Source organism: Poecilia mexicana, unplaced genomic scaffold (genome assembly GCF_051168715.1).
Source record: "Poecilia mexicana isolate PSO_F unplaced genomic scaffold, ASM5116871v1 scaffold_9, whole genome shotgun sequence".
Lineage (NCBI taxonomy): Eukaryota > Metazoa > Chordata > Actinopteri > Cyprinodontiformes > Poeciliidae > Poecilia > Poecilia mexicana.
In genome coordinates this window covers 8,005,143-8,024,502 of record NW_028263378.1, presented here as the reverse complement: position 1 = coordinate 8,024,502, position 19,360 = coordinate 8,005,143, and the positions used below count along the sequence as shown (strand labels likewise).

Here is a 19,360-nt window from a genome sequence, read left to right as displayed (position 1 = left end):
GGAACTAACTGCTGACAGCTCTCCTCCGTTTCCTGCCCTGCGTATAATTCCTCCTCCAGCTTTTGTTTCACTTTCACTCTTGACAAACTGCGAGGAGAAGGCGAAACGGTAAGGTGGAAGAATGTTACATTTTTAAATTTAATAAAGATCAGTATTGGAGCTGTAAGATCATACAGGTTTTTGCTTTATGTGAAATATGTATTCTTCTAGTTGTTTGGCGTCTATAAATGAATGAAGATTTTTGTAAAATCGAAACTGTTGTGCTCATGTCTTCCCTGCTGTTGTCCGTGAATGTGCTTGTGTTGCAATTATTTGATTAAACTGCTCAACTGTGGTAATTTACTTTGTGAAATAATTATGAATCTAAACTAAATTCTGCATGTTTGCTCTTTTTAATAATATTCTAGGTGAAAGGATTTCCTGTTGTCCTTGCCACCATGTTTCCCCTCCTGCTGGTGCTCTTTGTTTCTATTCATCCCTCATCCGGAGCTCAAATCCCAAATCAAGATCAAGCCAAACAGCTTCCTGTCGCCACCAACGGTGAACCCTTCCCCTGGGACCGCATGAGGCTTCCCGTAACCATCAGTCCCTTGCACTATGACTTGGCCATACACCCTAACCTCACCTCCCTGGACTTCACCGGGATGGTACGCATCAGTCTGGATGTGAAAGAAGACACCAGCATCGTTGTCCTCCATGCCAAGCAAATGCACATATCCAACGTGGTTCTCCTGGCTCCTGAGGGCGTCCGGCCTCTACGGGTGCTGGAGTACCCTCGATTCCATCAGCTTGCTCTGCTGTCTGAATCAGTTCTGTCCAAGGGCAAAAAGTATGAGGTCCAGCTGGAGTTTGCTGCAAACTTATCTGACAGCTTTCATGGTTTCTACAAGGGCAGCTACCGTACGAGCAGCGGGGAGGTCCGGTAAGGTCACAAAATATGATCTTCATCCATTACCGACACTTCCAGTTGGCTCTTCCCAATCTTTGAATAAAACTCTGAAATTGAAAATAAAAAGGTTGTCCTTCTATCTCTCAGGGCCATAGCATCTACGCAGTTTGAGGCGACCTTCGCTCGTGGAGCCTTCCCCTGTTTTGATGAGCCTGCCTTCAAAGCCAACTTCACCATACGGATCATCCGTGAGCCTCGCCACATTGCCATTTCCAACATGCCCAAAGTGAGTATGATAAGAAAATTGTTGTTTAAAATTTTTTTTTTGAAGAAGTCTAGTTTCCTGTTTTCCGTAAGCAACATGAGGAAGAAACAAAATGAAAGACAAGACCAAAATATATGTATTTATTCATTTTGATGAATACAAATGCATGTCACACTTTTCAGATTTTTACTTATTAAAAATGTATTACTAAGTTAGAAAGGTTGCAAAGAAAATGCATGAAGTTTTGTGTCTGCAACATGACCGACTGTAAAATAAAAGCAGATTTTTTTTTCTGTTCGCAGGTTAAAACAGTGGAGTTGCCAGGCGGTTTGCTTGAGGATCACTTCGACACGACCGTAAAGATGAGCACTTACCTGGTGGCCTACATCGTCTCTGACTTCCTGTCTGTGAGCAGAACAACTAAGCACGGAGTTAAGGTGAGACTTCACTCATGGTGCTGGCCAAGTTGTTTCATATGTTATTACACTCATAAACAGCTTTTTAATCATTTATTTCACTTTGATTGCCGTCAGATCTCTGTCTATGCCGTACCAGAGAAGATCGATCAGACCGCCTTTGCTTTGGATGCTGCAGTGAAGTTGTTAGACTTCTATGATGATTACTTTGATATCCCATATCCACTTCCCAAACAGGGTTAGAGAAAACACATTGTACATTGTTATTTGGCCTCTGGTGCATGTCAGCTGACTCTAGGATGAATCCGTCTTTAGAATGTATCCATGCTGCCAGGAAGCATCATTATAAATGTTAAAGCTACTTTAGATAGAATGAAGTATCAATTTGTCAGCAGTTCCACATTTGATTCCTGCTCTACGTGGTTCCCTGCAGACCTGGCTGCTATCCCGGACTTCCAGTCAGGCGCAATGGAGAACTGGGGTCTGACCACCTACAGAGAGACCGGCCTTCTCTTTGACCCTGACAGGTCCTCTGCCTCCGACAAACTGGGCATCACCAAGGTCATTGCCCATGAGCTTGCTCATCAGGTACTTGTTAACCTTGAGTCTTTTTTTGCTCCTCGAGAGGTTACTGGGGAATGAATTCGGTTTTAACCTTTTCACCGATTCGTCCAGTGGTTTGGAAACCTGGTGACAATGGAGTGGTGGAATGACTTGTGGCTCAATGAGGGTTTTGCTAAGTTCATGGAGTTCATTTCCCTCGACATCACCTACCCAGAGCTTCATGTGGTGAGACCCCAACTTAGAAAACTTATTGTATCTTTTACCTTCTTCTGTCTCTGTTTCTTCAAGTTTAATTCAAACTAACTTTCTCCATGCTGTCTTTGTCTTAGGATGACTTCTTCTTGGGCAAGTGTTTTGAGGCGATGGAGGTAGACTCTCTGAGCTCGTCTCATCCAGTTTCCACACCAGTGGAAAACCCCACGCAGATCCAGGAGATGTTTGACGATGTGTCTTATGACAAGGTCAGCGGTGTATACTGGAAGATTTAAGCATTAGATATTGTGGATTGTGATTATAGATGGCGCTAGAACTTTATTCATGTAGATCTGGACAGATAAGCTGATTCATTTTTTTAACCTAATTTAGCCTAGTCTGTTGACTTAACTGTCTAAACTTTTACCCGATCAGTGAATGCTTTAATGAGGTAAGAAGGAAGACTCTTTTAAATGGAAACGGTATTTTCAACAATGTGTCAAGACATGTCTGAGGAAAATAAAGGCTGCAAGTGAAAAAAAGAAACTTTCAGAATAAGCAGGTTGAAAGTAGTATTGCAGAGTAACTTTGTTTTATCTTTTTGAGGTTCCCACCCTTGTCTGTTATGTTTGTCTTGGAAAAGGCAAAAGGTATGATGAAAATCTCAGAGTTCAGGAAAGGATCCACATTCACTAGAATCTACACACTGTTGTTTTTGTAATGCTAGCTGTGCTAACCATGTTAAAACCAAACATAAGATGCTAAAGCCAGTTCAAATTTCAGCTCCGCAATAATTTGTCTTTGTTTTAAAAAGTATCAATGACCCTCCATTATGTTGTCTTCTAAATATTAAAAAGCAATCCAAATATGTCCTGGATGGTCAAATCATTGCAAAAACCAGACATCAGAAATATGCCACATAACTTCGGTCGATACATCTCTAATTTAAGGACAAGTAAAATAACTTAACTTGACATTATGCGCATGCAACGGTTCATTTTCTTGCTAACTGTGTTTGTGCTCGTATGTTTTCAGGGGGCATGTATCCTGAACATGCTGAGGGACTTCCTGAGTCCTGAAGCATTTGAGATCGGCATCGTCCGATACCTGAAGCGCTACAGCTACCAGAATACTGTGAACAGCCACCTGTGGGAGAGCCTGACTGATGTGAGTTAAAATCAGATCCTGACTGCGTTTAATTAATATCTAAGTCAACTTTGTTACTTTATAAATACCACATTAAAATTTGGCAATCTGTGCATCAACCAGTGGATGAGTTGAACACTGTAGCATTAGTTGTCGTTCTCCATGCAGTCTGAGAAATGTCTTTTTAATTTTAAAGTTTTTATTTTTGCCATTATCTTGACGTTGTCTTTTCTTTTTTCTCTGTTAAATGTCCACCAGGTCTGCAGCTCAGATGCTCTGGATGAAGGTCGACTGAAACACACAGAATTCTGCTCTAAGCGCAAACTCCAGTCTGGATCCTCTGTGAGTTTTGCTGCTTGGTTCTGCAGAGCAACAGAATAAATCCACCATTACTGGTTTTCCTGCTAAAGATGTTCAGAATGCCTCAAACTGGTTAATATTTAATTGCAGATGCTTATTCTCATTCTGAAAATTTCGAAAACATTTACTCTGTCGGGTAACCGTGTTGAGAAAACACCTGGTTTTTCATAATAACTTTCATTCCAGATAGATTTACTTGGCTCTCTCATCAAGCCTTATTTCTCATAATTCCAGTTATTACAAACATTTTAAGCACTGATTTGAATGTAGATATAAGAAGTAAATGTGATATGTGGTCGCCCATGTTTAGAAGTGGTACTCTGATGACGAGCTTGATGTCAAGACTATCATGGACACCTGGACACTGCAGGAGGGCTTCCCGCTGGTCACAGTAGAGGTCAAAGGTCGGGAGGTCAGACTCAGTCAGGAGCGTTTCCTGAGGACAGACGATCCCTCGCTCACTGAAGGGTAATAGACATGAAACACATAAATATACATTATTACAGATTGCTGACATTCCTTCTTTAAATCACGGTTTAACACCGTTATATTGTACTAAATCCTCAGAGTTCTGCTTCTTTATTTAATGGTTCGTGTTTTCATTTTCGTTATGCGTCAGATTCCTGTGGCAGATTCCACTAACGTACATGACCAGTGCTTCCAGCACGGTTCATCGTTTCCTTCTCAAGACAAAGACGGGTGAGGTTTAAATTTACACACATCATCCATGTGCAAAGAACTTCACATCAGTTAAACTGTGGCTGTGCTCCTTGCCATGTGCATAGATGTGCTCTACCTGCCAGAGGAAGTGGACTGGGTGAAGTTTAATGTCAACATGAGTGGCTATTACATGGTCCACTATGCTGGTGAGGGTTGGAACTCCATCATCAAACTGCTGCAGTACAACCACACGGCTCTCTCCGGGAACGACCGGGCCAGCCTCATCCAGAACGTCTTCCAGCTGGTCAGGTCTGTCTCACTCTGGAACAATTTAGTGCGGTGTTGGAATATCTGGGTCTAATCATGCAAATTGGTAATATTTTAATCATGCATACACTTAAGGTAAAGAACATAAACTTATTGGTGAAATACAACAAAACAATTGCATATGAGTTCAGTGGGGATGTATAAACCTCGTTCTCCTGCGCATCTTTCAGTGTTGGGAAGGTGAGGCTGGACACGGCTCTGGATCTGTCCCTTTATCTTTCCAAGGAGACTCAGATCATGGCTGTGACCCAGGGCTTCGGAGAGCTTGTGCCTCTGTACAAACTGATGGAGAAGAGAGACATGACAGTTCTGGAAAATCAGATGAAAGTAAGACGACTTTTATAGTATTCCTGGAACCAAATGTATTTTTGTGTCGGCTTGAATAAAAAAACAAAAATGTTGCGTTGTATCTAAGGACCAGTTTGCACCAGACTAAGACTGCACCATGACACTAAAAGTCAGCTCAGAAACCATGTGGTCTTTCTACCAAGAATGCAGTGCACACCCCAAGGTGAATGAGTTCCTCAATGTAAAGGAGTCTGATAGCAGCAGTGATTTGTTATCCATGACGTGTGGCCCACTGCACCTTCACGGGTTGATCACCAGAGACTTTAAAGGAGCGGCCATGCTGGCCCCCTGCCAGGTCTCTGACACCACTGACCTCAGTAACCTAATGTTTTGTAACCTAAACGACCCAGTAAGTGAAGAAACAACTCTCAATTAAACAATAGAGACCGTATACATCGAGATTGGTATGTGCGTCACACCCTGTCAAGTAGAATTCCAAGCAAGGGAAATGTACACACACCTCCAAACTGTGCATACATTCCGGTCACTGGGAGACAGAGGGATTTTTAGTGTTTCTCGCTGCTCATAATGTATCCGTCATTATGTCAAAAAGATGCTCTGGCATCATATTCACAATGAATAGAGAGAAGAAGAAAATGCAAGGAACATCACATAGGGTTTGTGAAATAATTAAACTATTGCTGGAGACAAGCTTGTTAAAATATATTTAGAATATAGTAACAAAAACAAAGCAACTTTAGACTTAAAAAAAACACGCAGATTTTGGATTCATAAGCACAGTTCTTCCTGAATGCACCTGTAAAGATGAGAACACACAGTGCTGTGGCCATGGTAAAGTTATTGCACAGAATAGCTTGCTCAGCTGTGTGCGGCATTAAAAAAACACAAAGGCAAAATGCTTTCAACTGCATCTGATAAACTGATGAATATACTGATGATGTGTTCCCCTAAAGCAAGTCTGAAACTGACGGTCGAGGTGCAAAAACCACAATTTTATATTGGGAATTTTTGCAGATTTTGAGGAAAACATCCCAGAGCAGTTAAGGTATTTGTGTTGGTACCTTGACCAACACAGGCAGCTATGGATGTGCTTGGCCATCCATCGTTTTGGACGGGCTAGAAAGGAGTAGAAAAAAGCAGCAGAAAATCCAGGGTGCTGAATAGCGAATCTGTCACACAAATATTAGGTTCTCTATATTTGCAGTGATCCTGGAGATTATAGGTCAGTCATAATCCAATGTGAACACGGCCTAGCAGACTGCGTGGCACATTGGCATTTCACACTCTGCTTGTTGTGCCTCAGGGTTACATTGTGGATCTTTTCCGGGATCTGATTGATCGTCAAGAATGGAGTGACTCCGGTTCGGTGTCTGAGCGAGTGCTGAGGAGTTACCTGCTGCTGTTCGCTTGCGTCAGGAATCATCCTCCATGCGTAGCCAAAGCCACCAAGCTCTTTAACCAGTGGAAGGATTCAGACGGCACCATGAGGTCAGGCTTCGGCTTCAGAATAATTAAGCATTTGAAGGGGAAGAATGAACACTACCAAACAATGTTTACAGTAGTAAAATCCATCCCTCTTCTCACAGCCTCCCTGTTGACATCACAATGGCTGTGTTTGTGATTGGAGCACGAACACCAGAGGGGTGGGACTTCCTGTTTGAGAAATACCGCACTACTCTGCAGATGTCGGTCAAGAGCCGCATAAAGTCTGCCATGACCGTCACCTATCTGAAGGACAAGCTCAAGTGGTGAGCAGCAGTTAATTTTTGTTAAAGCAAAAGAAGAACTTACCCCAGTATTCTTCAAAATCTTTTCCTTGTTTTCCGTCTGAAGGATGATGGAGCAGAGTCTGATAGGAGAGGTGATGAAGACCCAGGACCTCCCGGATGTGGTCGTCTCTGTTGGAAGGAATCCTCATGGTTACAAACTGGCCTGGGACTTTCTCCGAGCCAACTGGCACACAATGATCAAGAAGTCAGAGCACTTTACTCTTCGCTACTCGTGATTTTAAATAATAAAAAATAAAACAGAAATAAGTAGTTGCCTCTATCATAAGATTGAATTTGTGACTGAATTTTTTTTTCTTTGTTTTATTCTTGTTGTATATTTGTACCTTTTGTCTAAACAGTCATGTTGGTATAAAAATAATTGAATTTTTCTACATTTTAATTAACAGTTTTTTTTACTGCTGGTTAATTTAAACCGACCTTCTAAATTTTGATAATGACTACTTATATTTGTCCTTCTGAAACAGGTTTGACCTTGGCTCTAACTCTGTATCCTACATGGTGCTTGGCGTGACCAACCAATACTCTACCAGGGAGATGCTCCAGGAGGTAAATATTCATTTCAGTTGATTTTTAAGAAACATAATTATTTACCTTTGTCTGTCAAGGTTTTTTTTTCTTTTTTTTTTTATTAATGAGAGGGAAGTTTGTATTTTTAGAAATGTGTACTTCCTGTAAGTCTTTGACCTGTTCCTTTCCCTTAGATACGGAGCTTCTTCGACTCGCTGACAGAGGAAACGGGGTCAAAAATGAGATGCATCCAGCAGACCTACGAGACCATTGAGGATAACATCCGCTGGACTGACGCCAACTTTCCTCTGCTAGAGGCCTGGCTGAACAAGCACCAACACAAACCACCTCACGAAGACTTATAGAGCTACAGAAGTGGTTTTTGTTTGTTTTTACTCCGCTGTTCAAGCAGATTCTGGTTTCTCCTTCCAGAGGTGAAACCAGATTTGATTTTTTTGTTAGGATATTTTAGGGAGCTCGGTTGGTTCTTCAAACCTCCATCAACAGATCCTGACCGGAACTTTTCCTTTATCTGGATTTGTGAAGAGTAATCCAGATTAAGGAGTAGACGAAAGGCGCTAGCCGGCCTGTGCACAACTAACCGGTTGTGATTGGAGCACGACATGTTTTCATGTCGTTACTGATAACGGTAACGACCTCTAAACATTTTGCACTAAAACGCTGACAAAATTCTCTATTTTTGAAAATGTGATTAGTTTAATCAAGTATACTAAGATAGTTTTTCTTCTTCCTCAAAGCATACAATAACTTTGTTTTAAGCTTCTCTTCAGCACATCTAAAAAAATGCACAAGTAGCATTTTATTCCAGACCCACCAAATATAAAGTTCTTTACTTTGACGAAGAAAAATGTTTCTTGAAACCTTCACCATACTTAAGAAAAAAATGTTTATAGCTTAAGAACTGAAGGTACTTTGCTTTGACTGTCCGGAGCTGTAAACGCCATGCCTGAATATTTCTTCTCTGTGTTGCCTGAATTGATTTTGAGTGTGTGTTTTGGTGTATAAGTGTGAGCTTGCGTCAGGTTTTGGGTGGGATTTGTTTTTAACTGCTGTAAAGTTGTGCTTTTGTAAAGTAAATTTGGAGTGAAGATGTATTTTTCCAGAGAACTGTGACAACATGTTGTAAATAATGTGTTGTAAGAAATGCACTGTTCAACAAATCCTTTATTATTGTAAGGTATTTTACTACCAGATAGTTTTTCACTATCTGCCCAACACAAAGGAGAAGTGAAAAGGATGAAGACTGTATATGATTTTTTAGGAGAGACTAAAATTATGGGGGGTTTTTATTGTGTATCGGTAAACAATGGGGAAAATAAATGAGTTTAGGAGGTTTTTTTTTTTGAAAGTGGGAATAGGTTAAGATCCTCTTGGCAGTAGTTGTCAAATATGTTGTCGACATGCTTTCATTTACGAGAACGACTGTGAAGTTCACGTGACTTCAGCTTCATAATGTTCTTATTTTGTTTTGTCAGGTGGAGAATATGTTTATTGAAAGAAATTTGGGAAAAATAAAGTTTGTTTCATCTTCGGTTGTCCTTTGCGCTGTCCTCCTCTTTTCATTTCAATTTCGTTTACATATATTCATTATGACTTAAGTCTGGACTTTGACTATGCCAATCAAACACAAATATGGTTTGATGTAAACTGTTTTATTGCCTTGTTGTATACTTAAACTTCCTCATGGAAGATGAGCCTCTATCTGAGGATCAAGTCCCTCTTTTCCTCTGTTTCTCCATGAATGTACCAGCATCCATCTTCCAATCGTCTGTCACTGCTAAAGGGATTCTTTTGAACTTCTTTCAACAATTTCTTCAAGCCAGATTTATGAAAAAAGAATGATTTTCTTCCATTATGATCTCCCATGTGAACTGTGTGTCTCTCCCCACAGAGCTACCATGAGCCTTAAATCCGTGGCCTTGACAGGCCAACCTCAATACTTGGCCTGTCTACTTTGGTTGGTAGTCATATCTTAGTAGGTTTGCAGCTGTGGCACAATCTTTTAACTGTTTAGATAGTAAGGTATATTGTTTTACAACCTGATCTCATCTTAAATTTCTCTGTAAAAGAATTGAAAGCCATGCATCTTTTTCCTTTTACTCCTCAGCCATGTCCTCACTTAGTTTTCCACATAAAACCACAATAAAAAGTACACTGAGCATACGGCAAAGTAACTATGGAGACGGCTCAACCTTTCCTGAACTATTTTATCTAATTGGAAGCCATGAACCATGATTAACCTGCAGCCAAAGAGCAAAGAGCTCTTTTATTATTAGTAATTACTTAAACTTTGTATGCTCTCTTCCAGACAGTTACATGGATGCAACCTTTGCATCCTTGCACTTCTATAAACAGCAAGCAGGAGTTTTTTTCCCCTCACTGTGGGACAGTTTACTGGTCTGTGTGGTCAATCTTTAAACATTACAGCTTTCTTTTTTATGCCAGTCACTTGTTCACATTTGTGCTCTTCACTGCTGTTTTGATTTGCTTTTCTTTCAGACTGCTGCTCTGATCATAATGATTTAATGTCCTCTGCAGCTCAGGGGAGAACAAACAGACACGGGGGAAAGATGATGTCATTCCTGTCACTGCTGGGTGTGCTGGGCTCATCCAAATCAATGTACTTCTATGTAAAGAAGGAAAGAATGAATTAATAAATTACTGAAGATGCCCTGTGACCTTAAGTAGGCCATTTCTACTTTAAAAATATTCCAGTGTGAAAACGTGTGCAAAAGTGAGAGGGGCCAAATTTCACCAAAGCAATATAAAACTCTTGTTTTCTGCTACTGCAAAGACTTTGCAACAGTTTGTTGAACGGCAGTGCCACTTTAGATAGGAGGACAGTTACTTCAGATGAATTTGGATTTGGATTCTTACTTTACAATAATAAATAAAGTAATTTATTTATTATTGTTTATTATTATTAAACTTTAATTTGCTCAGGTTACTGTCATCTGTACATCTAAAGAAAGTCTAAATTTCAGGCTCTCTTTGTAGCTTTGTACATCCGGCTTATTTTAGCACCAGTGTGATTTCCATAAGTAACTCAAACTTTGTCCGCTTTCTAAAGGTCATAGATAGCCGTGAGAGATACAGAATGAAACAACTGCGTCTTTGCGGGTCAGATAATGACTTTTTGTGAACACAGAGGGAACATGAAATGTTGGCGCTCAGAACTCAAACTGCGTGGCGGGAAGCTAACTGTTATCCTGAACTCTTTCTAAACTACTTTAATTATCAGTTTGGAAAAGCTCGACTGTTCCTTTAAATTTCATAACACTGCCATAAATTCTCACAAGGATCCATTTGTCACAGAGTAATAAAACACAACGTTAATCTCACAGTGATCACACATAATGTGTTTATGTTTTACATCATAACCTATATTAAGGCCTTTGGTGAGGCTTTTGGTGGTCGACTAGCTAAGGAGAGTGATTTCTGAATGCATTTTAGAGGCAGATAAACATTGTGGGCTTTGCCTTTGCTCCCATGCATGAGCACACACACACACACACACACACGCACACACACGCGCACACACACACACACACACGCACACGCATGCACGCACACTAACCCCTGGTCAGCACACCCACAATAAAAACTGCACTCTGCTCCAGTCATTTTGTCCTTTCAGCGCCACACCTGGGAAAAAGACACATCACGTAAAGGTAAGAGCCTGAGCCTCACTTTTTTTGCCACTTTTTTAAACTCGAAATGTCTTTCATAACAAGAATTTGATCGAATTTAATCTGAACTGTTGTCAAATGGACCGTAGCGTAGAAGTCTGTTTGTTTAGTGAGTATTTACTGACTTTGCTGCAGTTTCAATGTGCTCAATGATCCGGCGCTGGGAGTTTTGACCTCACCTATTCTTTACGTGATTTTTTTTTTCTGCTTTGTATGCCCACTTTCGTTAAACACATTCTCGGTTTGTTAAAATTTAGTTTTTCTCAAAACTTAATAACTTGTAGAAACCAGTGATAATGGTGTCGGCCTAAAGCTAAGAAGTTTTTCTTTGTGTTTTTTTTTCTCTGCCATTTTTTGAAGTTGTCAAGAAAACTAAAGTTTAGTCAAACTCTGACATAATCACAAAGCTAACCTACAGAGCTGATTAAATCTAATTTGAAAACAAGGTATTTTTATTGACTAAAAAAGACCTTTACGTTACACATTTTAACTAAAATCAGGATTTATTGCATTGTAAAGCCAGCAGTACCTCACAAAGATCTTCATCAGCTTTTTCTCGGCTGTCACATGTGACCTCCTACAAATGAATGAGATTTTATGTGACAGGCTCACTCAAGGTGATGCATAGTGAAGTGGAACGAAAATATATATTTTTAAAAATAGCAAAAATCGTGTACATTTGTATTCAGTTGCCCACAGTAAAATAAAATGTAGCAGCCCTCTTTTGGTGCCAAGTCTTTTACAGTATGTTTCTACCAGCTATGCACATCCAGACATTTAGAGACTGAAATTTATGTCCATTTTGCATTCAGAAAGGTCAGTCAGCACTGACATAGAGGGTGACTGTAAACCTACATTTTTTAGCATTGGCAAAAATGCTCAATCAGATGTGGGTTTAATGCTCTGGAAGGTTAACCTCATCTGCAGGCTCCTTCCAGGATTGTCCTGTATTTAGTTTAGAGTGGTGTAGGCCAAAATAAATGAGTTTTGATTTCATCTGACCTGGGCATCTCCTTCTGCATCCTCACTACATGGTTCATTGGAAAACTGATAAAATCATTAATGGAAGAAGGCATTGTTGTTCTTGCCACTCTTTCTTAAAGGCCAGAGTTTTTGAGTTCCTGTCAGCAGACTGTCCCATCAGAGCTGTGGATCTCTGCGGATCTTTCAAAGTTACTTTAGCTCTCCTTGTCTCCCCTGTCAGATTAAGTGGATGGCCCTTTTAGTTCTCTGTGACATAACATTTTGGGATGAAGTTCTACAAATTAGTGATGATGATAATGTTTTTTCCCTGATTGTTCTCTTAAAGAAAAACTGAGACAGAACAACCATATTTATACTGAGATTAAACCACTCAGAGATAGACTCGATTCACTGATCATGTGAGGGGAATGAGTACAAATAAATGAATGCAATAATTAAAAAAAAAAAAAGAGACTTTTCAACTTTGCCTCAAAAGTTGGTTGAAATTATTTCAGTCTTCAAAGATTGTTTATTTTGTATCAGAGTATCATCTAAGCAGAGGTTCTGCCAAATGTAAATTGTTGTGTGATAGTTTCGATTCTGTTTCCTTGACACAACCTGACCTCCTTTCAAGTTATGTCAGTTTTCTCAGTGCAGACATGGAACATGCAGGAAAACAGTGATGATACACTTTTATCATCACTGATAAAAGGAAGTGTATCCTTTTATCAGTGATGGTAATGGTTGGTATTTTTACGTAATACCAACCATTACGTGCCACCATATTGAATAACTGTTAACAGTTTGCGGTCACCATGGGGCAGGCTGTTTCTGGGAAGAAATTAGTCTCCGTACGTCTGCCATATCTTTTCGTACAGTATCGACGGGCAATAAAACCCTCTTGCATCAGTGTGTCGAGGACAAAACATTTATGGGTTTGTGGGTACAAAGTGTGTTTTTTTATTGGTCTTGGCGAAAGATGAAGATCTGCTTTGTATAGAAATCTGTGTTTGGTTGTAAGTGTTGCAATAAAATTAATTAAATCATGTTTGCTCTTTAGGTTCATTCTGTTGTTCTTGGCTCCATTTCCACTCTGATCCATCCTGTGAGATCCTCCCACCCACAGAATGTTAAACTCCTTTCCTTATCTAGAGTAAGAATCATCTCCATTCATCTCTACTTCGGGTTGTTTGTATAAAAAAGCAGGCATTGTGTGCATAAATGTCAGAATGATCACAGGCTCTGAAAGACTTATTTGAGCCACTCTTTTTTTTTAAATCAAAGAATATATTCCTCCTTCTCTCCCTTCCCTGCAATTGATGATTGTCATCATCATTTGCAAATATGAACTATACTAAATATCTATAAACACTTCTGAGCCTTTTTTCTCTCAGTTTTATTTGAGTTGTCTCCTACATGTTAAAATATCCAGGTGTTTTTGGGCCTGTGTGGTAAATAGAAAAGCAGCTGCTGTCCTCTTGGAGACACAGACACACACTGGACTTCTTACACTGTCAGAAAACGTTCATTTGGGACAGTGTGCAGTGTGTGTGTTTCCCTTTGACAGTACTTCACTATTCCTTGTGAAAGCATCCATACGAACTACTGTAAGCAATATCTTCAGGACTCTGTAGCTTATTCTCCAGAAACCTGTTCAGCAGAAAAAAAAAACAAGTAGCCTTGGTTCAAATACAAACATGGGGGGAGAAGAGAGGGAAGAGAGTTTTATAGCTGTTATCAAAAATAATTCCCCAGTCATACTCCTCTGCTTCTTTTGCTCGCTTCTTCATCTTTCTCTAAAGGTTCTTCCTGGGCTTCCTGGGCTTTGGTCTATCCATCCTGTTCTGCACCAGCTTCTGCAGATCGTGTGCCCGTTTGAGAGAGGAGCAGCTAGAGAGGGAAGCACAACTTGACAGGGAGCAGAGGAGCCAGATGCGCTCCATATACTTCATCCCTTTCCCTCGAAATAACTCACGGCGGGACAGTGATGAGAGCGACGAGCTCACTCCACCAAGATACAGTACCACCATCCGTCATGAGCCCCCGCCATCTTATAATGAGGTGATTCTAACAATGCATTAGTTTACGACACGTTTTAACTGCAAATGCCAACTTTGTTTGACTCATTTCCAGATTTAATTTGTAATTCTCTGGTTTTCTTTCTTTTTTTTTTTTTTGTTGTTGTTTCAGTTGGGATTTAAACCAGATGATCTCCCACCTCCTTACACAGAACTACACATTCCAGACTTTTTAATCACACAACCACCAACTCATACAACCTTGGATATGGGCGATATTGGCAATAGCCCAGGGCGGCATCTTGTGGGGGAGCGGCTCGGGCGTCCCCTGCCCCCACCAGCCCCGCCACTCCCGAGTGATCCTGTTTCTTCTCCCTCCCATCCCACTCCCAACCAGAGGATCTGAATGTCAATAGGTCCTCAGTGCCAAACACCCGCCAACCCCCCCGGTGAACAACCTCAATGTGGGTTGATGCGCTGGTAGGGTGGTTCGCCCAGGGTGCCGAACAGACTAGGACCGCCTCTGCATGGACAGAGTAAGGCAGAAGATGATCATGGACAACCCTGTGCTGCCTTCCTACAGTTCATAATGTTTCAGATTTTGTTTTTCTATTTTATTTTTGTGTCATTGTCAGACATTTGCTCATTATGCTTTCAGTTTACCTTATTATTTTAAATTTATTTAATAAATTAACAGCCCAGCACTCTGTAGGAAAACTAAACATTATAAGTATTGATGGAGTTCATAATCTTTTCAAGACTTTGTTTCAGTTTGTGCCCAACATTATGGGCTAAAGAGAGTTTCTTCCTGCAACCAAAGGCATGTTTTCCCTAACTGACACACTTCTTGTTGGCACTGTGATAGATTTTGAACAAAAAGATTTTTTTTTTTTCAGTTTGCTTGTATGTAGCAAATACACTGTGATAAACTGAAGATTATGTCAGTTGGCTTTCATGAGCGAAATATTCATCCATCTGGTTCAATTCACAAATATGTGCACAGATAATTTAAGCTGCATTTTTTGGCATTGAAATTTAATTTTATCCTGGTGGTATGAAAGTGCAGCTTCAAATGGAGATACAGTGCCTTGCAGAAAAATCTTCAACTTCTACCCAATGGATGAATGGATGGATGGATCAACACAAAGTGGTGCACAATGGGAGTGGGCGAATGGTTTATCAAATATGTGACAAATAAGATTTTAAATTGGGTGGTGTGTATTTCTATTCAGTCAAGCTGAGATGACTCTTTGCAGAACCATCTTTTGCTAAAATTACAGCTGCCGCTCTTTCTGATTTCCCAGCTTGGCATATCTTTGGATACTCGGTGGATCTCAGTCAAACTAGATGTAGATGGTACAATCTGACTAATTGCAAATATCAATTTCCAAGTTTTCCCACATATTTTCTATTGAATTTAGGTTGTGGACTTTGATTGGGCCATTCTGCCTCCATACTGTGATAAAATCCCACACGTATAAAATTTAACTACGAATTGAGGGGATTTTTTTGTCTCAAAAAGGGGCAGTGCATGCCGTTGCTACTTGTAAAAAAAAAAAAAAAAAAAGGAATTGTTGTTCTTTATAATTCTTACTTATGAACAACTTTATCCTGGTCTGTCATGTACAATCCCAATATAATGTTAAGGTTTGTAGTTTAAGCTTAAGAAAATGTGAAAACGTAAAACAAGCTGTTTCTGTGTTTAAGTTCTTTACATATTGCTTTTAGAACTGTTCGGAAAAACTTAAAACATGGCAAGAAGCTTACCACCGGATAAAAACATAAGTAATATTTATTGTAGCTGGTCTACTTAAATCCTCTGGACGCAGGAGGACAGATTTTTGTCTATTATAAAAAAAAATATTTCCATAAGATAACAGCTGCAAATCCTTCAGTATTTCCAATGTATATTTTTCTATGTGAATAAATGTTAATCATGATGTTGCCATGTAAATTCCTCACCAGCATTTAAAAATACAATGTTGTAAAAACATACACATCTTTATTTTGCTTTTGTACAATGAAATACATGTTGATGTGTTTTGTACGTGCAGCTTTTGTTTTACTCAGTAAAACTGCCTGTCTTTTGGAAGGTGAGTAATGTTACCTGGAGCTCCACCAGAACCAGAACGTGTTGTGTGACTCAAATTCAAAAGAACTTCTATTCTGATTAACAGAAAAGGTCAGTAGTTTTTTTTTTAAGCTCTAAAATGTTAAAGGGTTTTGGACTGCAGCATAGGGTGTCTAATCACTTTTAAGCATACTTGTTATTTATTTTAAAGAAATCGTCATAATTTGGCCAGTTCTCTTCAAAAGGAAGTTCACAGGGCTGCCAAATCTGTAATCCAGGACCTAAAATGTTCAGGCAAAAAAAAAGAGTAAAGAAAAATGAGTGTAACTGAACTTCTCTTTCCACATGTCAAGATTTCTACATACACAAAATGTGGAGGTTGAGGTTGTTTGGTTCAAACTGGACACCAGATGGCAGTACATGCACATACAAACCATTTTTTATTGAATCACATCATTGACAGCAAAAAGAAAAAAGTTTAAAATTCTCTCTTTGTTAAACTCATCAGCTTTCTAAAAACACATTTCAGGCAGCTCTCTATTTCATACCTGCCTTTTTCAACAATCCTCATTTTGAAATCTGTCACTGTATGACGATCTTATCTACTGATAGGTCCGCGCAGACCTCTGTACGATAAGGATAAATATAGCTTTTGCATTTAAATTGTTCTTGTGGCTGCTGTGAGTCACCCTCTGCACAGGGAACATGATCCTAGCAGGAACACGTGATTGGACCAAACCCGGCCTTGTATGGACATTTGGTTCCGTACTATTAAGCGTTTATTGCTGAAATGTGTCAGAGGTTATCAGGAGGAAAATGTGATTCAGAAAGGTGATAGTATGAAGGCTGTTGCAGCAACTTGGTTGAAAATGGCGTTAAACTTATATCATCTGACTTGTAAATTGCATTATATATTTTGATTGTGTAATTTGCTTGAATAACTGGGTTTGAAAGTTCAAATAAACCACTCAAATGAACCATATACAACAATCAGTATAGTACATTAGCAGATCGGATGAGCTAAAGAGGAGAATTGTATCTACAGCACCCTCCACATTTATTGGGATCCCTGGGAAAGATGTATATAAATCCAGCAGGAGAACTGATGTAGGAGTAATGACAAGTAAAAAAGCAGGAGAGGAAGAGGGTTTAGTTTTTGGGAGCATTATCTCAGCCGATGCCAAACAAAACACCACAGTAGATGTAGCTACTATAGAGTAAAAAAAACTTACAGAAAACAAAAAGTTAACAGTTGAATTAACAGCAAATGTCTCAAATTTGAGAGTAGTGGAAGGGAAAAGCAGAAGAGTGAGGAAAAGTAATAATTTTATTCTCTAGTAGCCTAAGCCCAGCAGCATATCTGCAGAGGCAGCCCAGGATAACCTAACCCCTCACAATGAGGCATGAGAGAAGCAGAGCATTGCATCAGGCCTTTCACGCCACCTCCCTCTGCTCCCCCACCAACTACCAGGCAAACATTCCTCTGTTTTTAACTATGAGCTTTAGAAAGGAACGTTTCAAAAAGTCTCCACAGGAGAGGAGCCTGATAACTGCAAGGTCCATAGTATGGAAACAAGATCCTAAAGTTTGCCTTCTTCCAGATTTCTTTTTTTTATAGCTTTTTTAGATATAAGAACACAAGACAACTGTTAATATGGAGACAGCATCATAATTTTCTTTTTGTGGGGCTTTAAGTTACAGAGCATATTTTTACCTACAAAATGTTTCTCCCACTTCATTCTGATACTCTTGTGCTCCTTTCAGTTCCATTCTCTTTTTCTTGGTTTTATTTATAACCCCATTTTAGAGTAAATCAGCCTGTATTGATTTAACCAATTAAACATTGTAACACTATTTGGAGCAGCTTGCTGTAAGGTTGAGTAACTGACTGGTTTTAAATGTATGGTTAAAAAAGAAAGAAAGAAAGAAAAAGAAAAAATTAGAATGAAGAAAAAGTACAATGTATTCATAAACCTTGAAATTTTCAAAATTTTGTCACATTTCAAACACACTTTATTTTATGAGATAGATAGAGGAGGCATAGGTTAAAAATGCTTTACAATTAAGATGTGCATGTGTATTAACCCCCTCAGAGGTTCGCTACAAAATATTAGTGAACAAACAGAATCATGAAGACCAAACACAGCAGAAAGTTTAGGAATGGCTGCGAAGAAGTCTAAAGCAGCAGTTATTTATTAAATAGTACCTCAACGCTTTAAATACCGTACTTTCCGCACTATAAGGCGCACCGGATTATAAGGCGCACTGTCGCTTTTGAGGAAATTGAAGGTTTTTAGGTGCGCCTTATAGTGCGGAAAATACGGTACCTCAAAAAGAGATTTTCAGTTACATAAACTGAAAGACCAGGAGAGCCTTAGTCAGAGAAAAAAATAAAGAGGCCAAAGGAAACTCTGGAGGTTCTGCAGGGATCCACAGCTCAGGTGGGAGAACAGCCGGTCCACTCCAAATTTGGTCTTTGAGCAAAAATAACAAGACTTGTTGAAATAAATCTATAAGACGTAACATGCAGTTTGCCATACACCCTGTAGGAGGCACTGCAAACACGTGGAAGAAAGACAAACTTCAGATTTTATTTGTAAAACATTCAGAACATCTTGCATGGTTTTCCTTCAACTTTGTGTATATACATAACAATTACATTTTCCCAAGTTTGTGGTTTTAAAGTCACAAAACCTGAAAACAATCAAGCTGTTCAACAAGCAGGACATTCAAAATGATGTAATGGTGTAGAGTTAAAATTTAGGAACACAAAGTCTGAAATTAGTTTCTTCTTTTAGGTAGAGAAGTCCTGCTGAGTTCCTAACATATTCTCATTCAGATGGTCTGAACTTCACATGCTGGATCCTGGAACAGATTTAGAGGCAGAACTAAGCCCGAGGCCGAGTGGACAAACAGAAGACAGGACAATATGAAAAGGAATGAACGGGATTTGACTTTTGTCTGTGTACGGTGTGTGCAATTATAGAGAGGAAGAGGTCAAGAGAGTTTCTGAAAATATTCAGGGAATATTTTGTTTAAGTGTGTTTATCTGTACTTTGACAACTTTATCCATGGTTGGTTATATTAATACCTGGTTTTACTCCAGAAGATGACGTGCTCAGCGAGTCTTTCACTGCTCTGTGATATTTGTCTGGCTCGTATCACCAAAGAGC

General features: G+C 39.5%; 2 protein-coding genes across 2 annotated transcripts; both read left to right on the top strand.

Moving 5' to 3' along the window:
* On the top strand, positions 1–8,977 carry LOC106925834 (endoplasmic reticulum aminopeptidase 1-like). Its single transcript, XM_015000364.2, has 19 exons — positions 1–108; positions 408–922; positions 1,037–1,175; positions 1,457–1,591; positions 1,688–1,808; positions 2,004–2,158; positions 2,246–2,359; positions 2,464–2,595; positions 3,362–3,493; positions 3,731–3,814; positions 4,143–4,300; positions 4,452–4,531; positions 4,618–4,801; positions 4,990–5,146; positions 6,432–6,616; positions 6,715–6,876; positions 6,962–7,102; positions 7,383–7,464; positions 7,620–8,977. The coding sequence occupies exons 2-19, from the start codon at positions 438–440 to the stop codon at positions 7,788–7,790; spliced, it is 2,817 nt and encodes a 938-aa protein (XP_014855850.2). The 5' UTR covers positions 1–108; positions 408–437; the 3' UTR covers positions 7,791–8,977.
* A 1,956-nt stretch (positions 8,978–10,933) lies between these two features.
* LOC148157638 (uncharacterized) lies at positions 10,934–16,163 on the top strand. Its single transcript, XM_088008710.1, has 4 exons — positions 10,934–11,117; positions 13,159–13,251; positions 13,901–14,159; positions 14,289–16,163. Exons 2-4 carry the CDS (start codon positions 13,226–13,228, stop codon positions 14,520–14,522), a joined length of 519 nt encoding a protein of 172 aa, XP_087864836.1. The 5' UTR covers positions 10,934–11,117; positions 13,159–13,225; the 3' UTR covers positions 14,523–16,163.
* Positions 16,164–19,360: the final 3,197 nt, after the last annotated feature.

Coding starts and splice junctions, on each gene's coding strand:
- LOC106925834 (XM_015000364.2), top strand. CDS start 438: ATGTTTCCCCTCCTGCTGGTGCTCTTTGTTTCTATTCATCCCTCATCC. Junction 2,360..2,463: donor CCTACCCAGAGCTTCATGTG/GTGAGACCCCAA, acceptor TCTTTGTCTTAG/GATGACTTCTTCTTGGGCAA. Junction 5,147..6,431: donor TTCTGGAAAATCAGATGAAA/GTAAGACGACTT, acceptor GTTGTGCCTCAG/GGTTACATTGTGGATCTTTT.
- LOC148157638 (XM_088008710.1), top strand. CDS start 13,226: ATGTTAAACTCCTTTCCTTATCTAGA. Junction 13,252..13,900: donor AACTCCTTTCCTTATCTAGA/GTAAGAATCATC, acceptor CTTTCTCTAAAG/GTTCTTCCTGGGCTTCCTGG. Junction 14,160..14,288: donor CCCCGCCATCTTATAATGAG/GTGATTCTAACA, acceptor TTGTTGTTTCAG/TTGGGATTTAAACCAGATGA.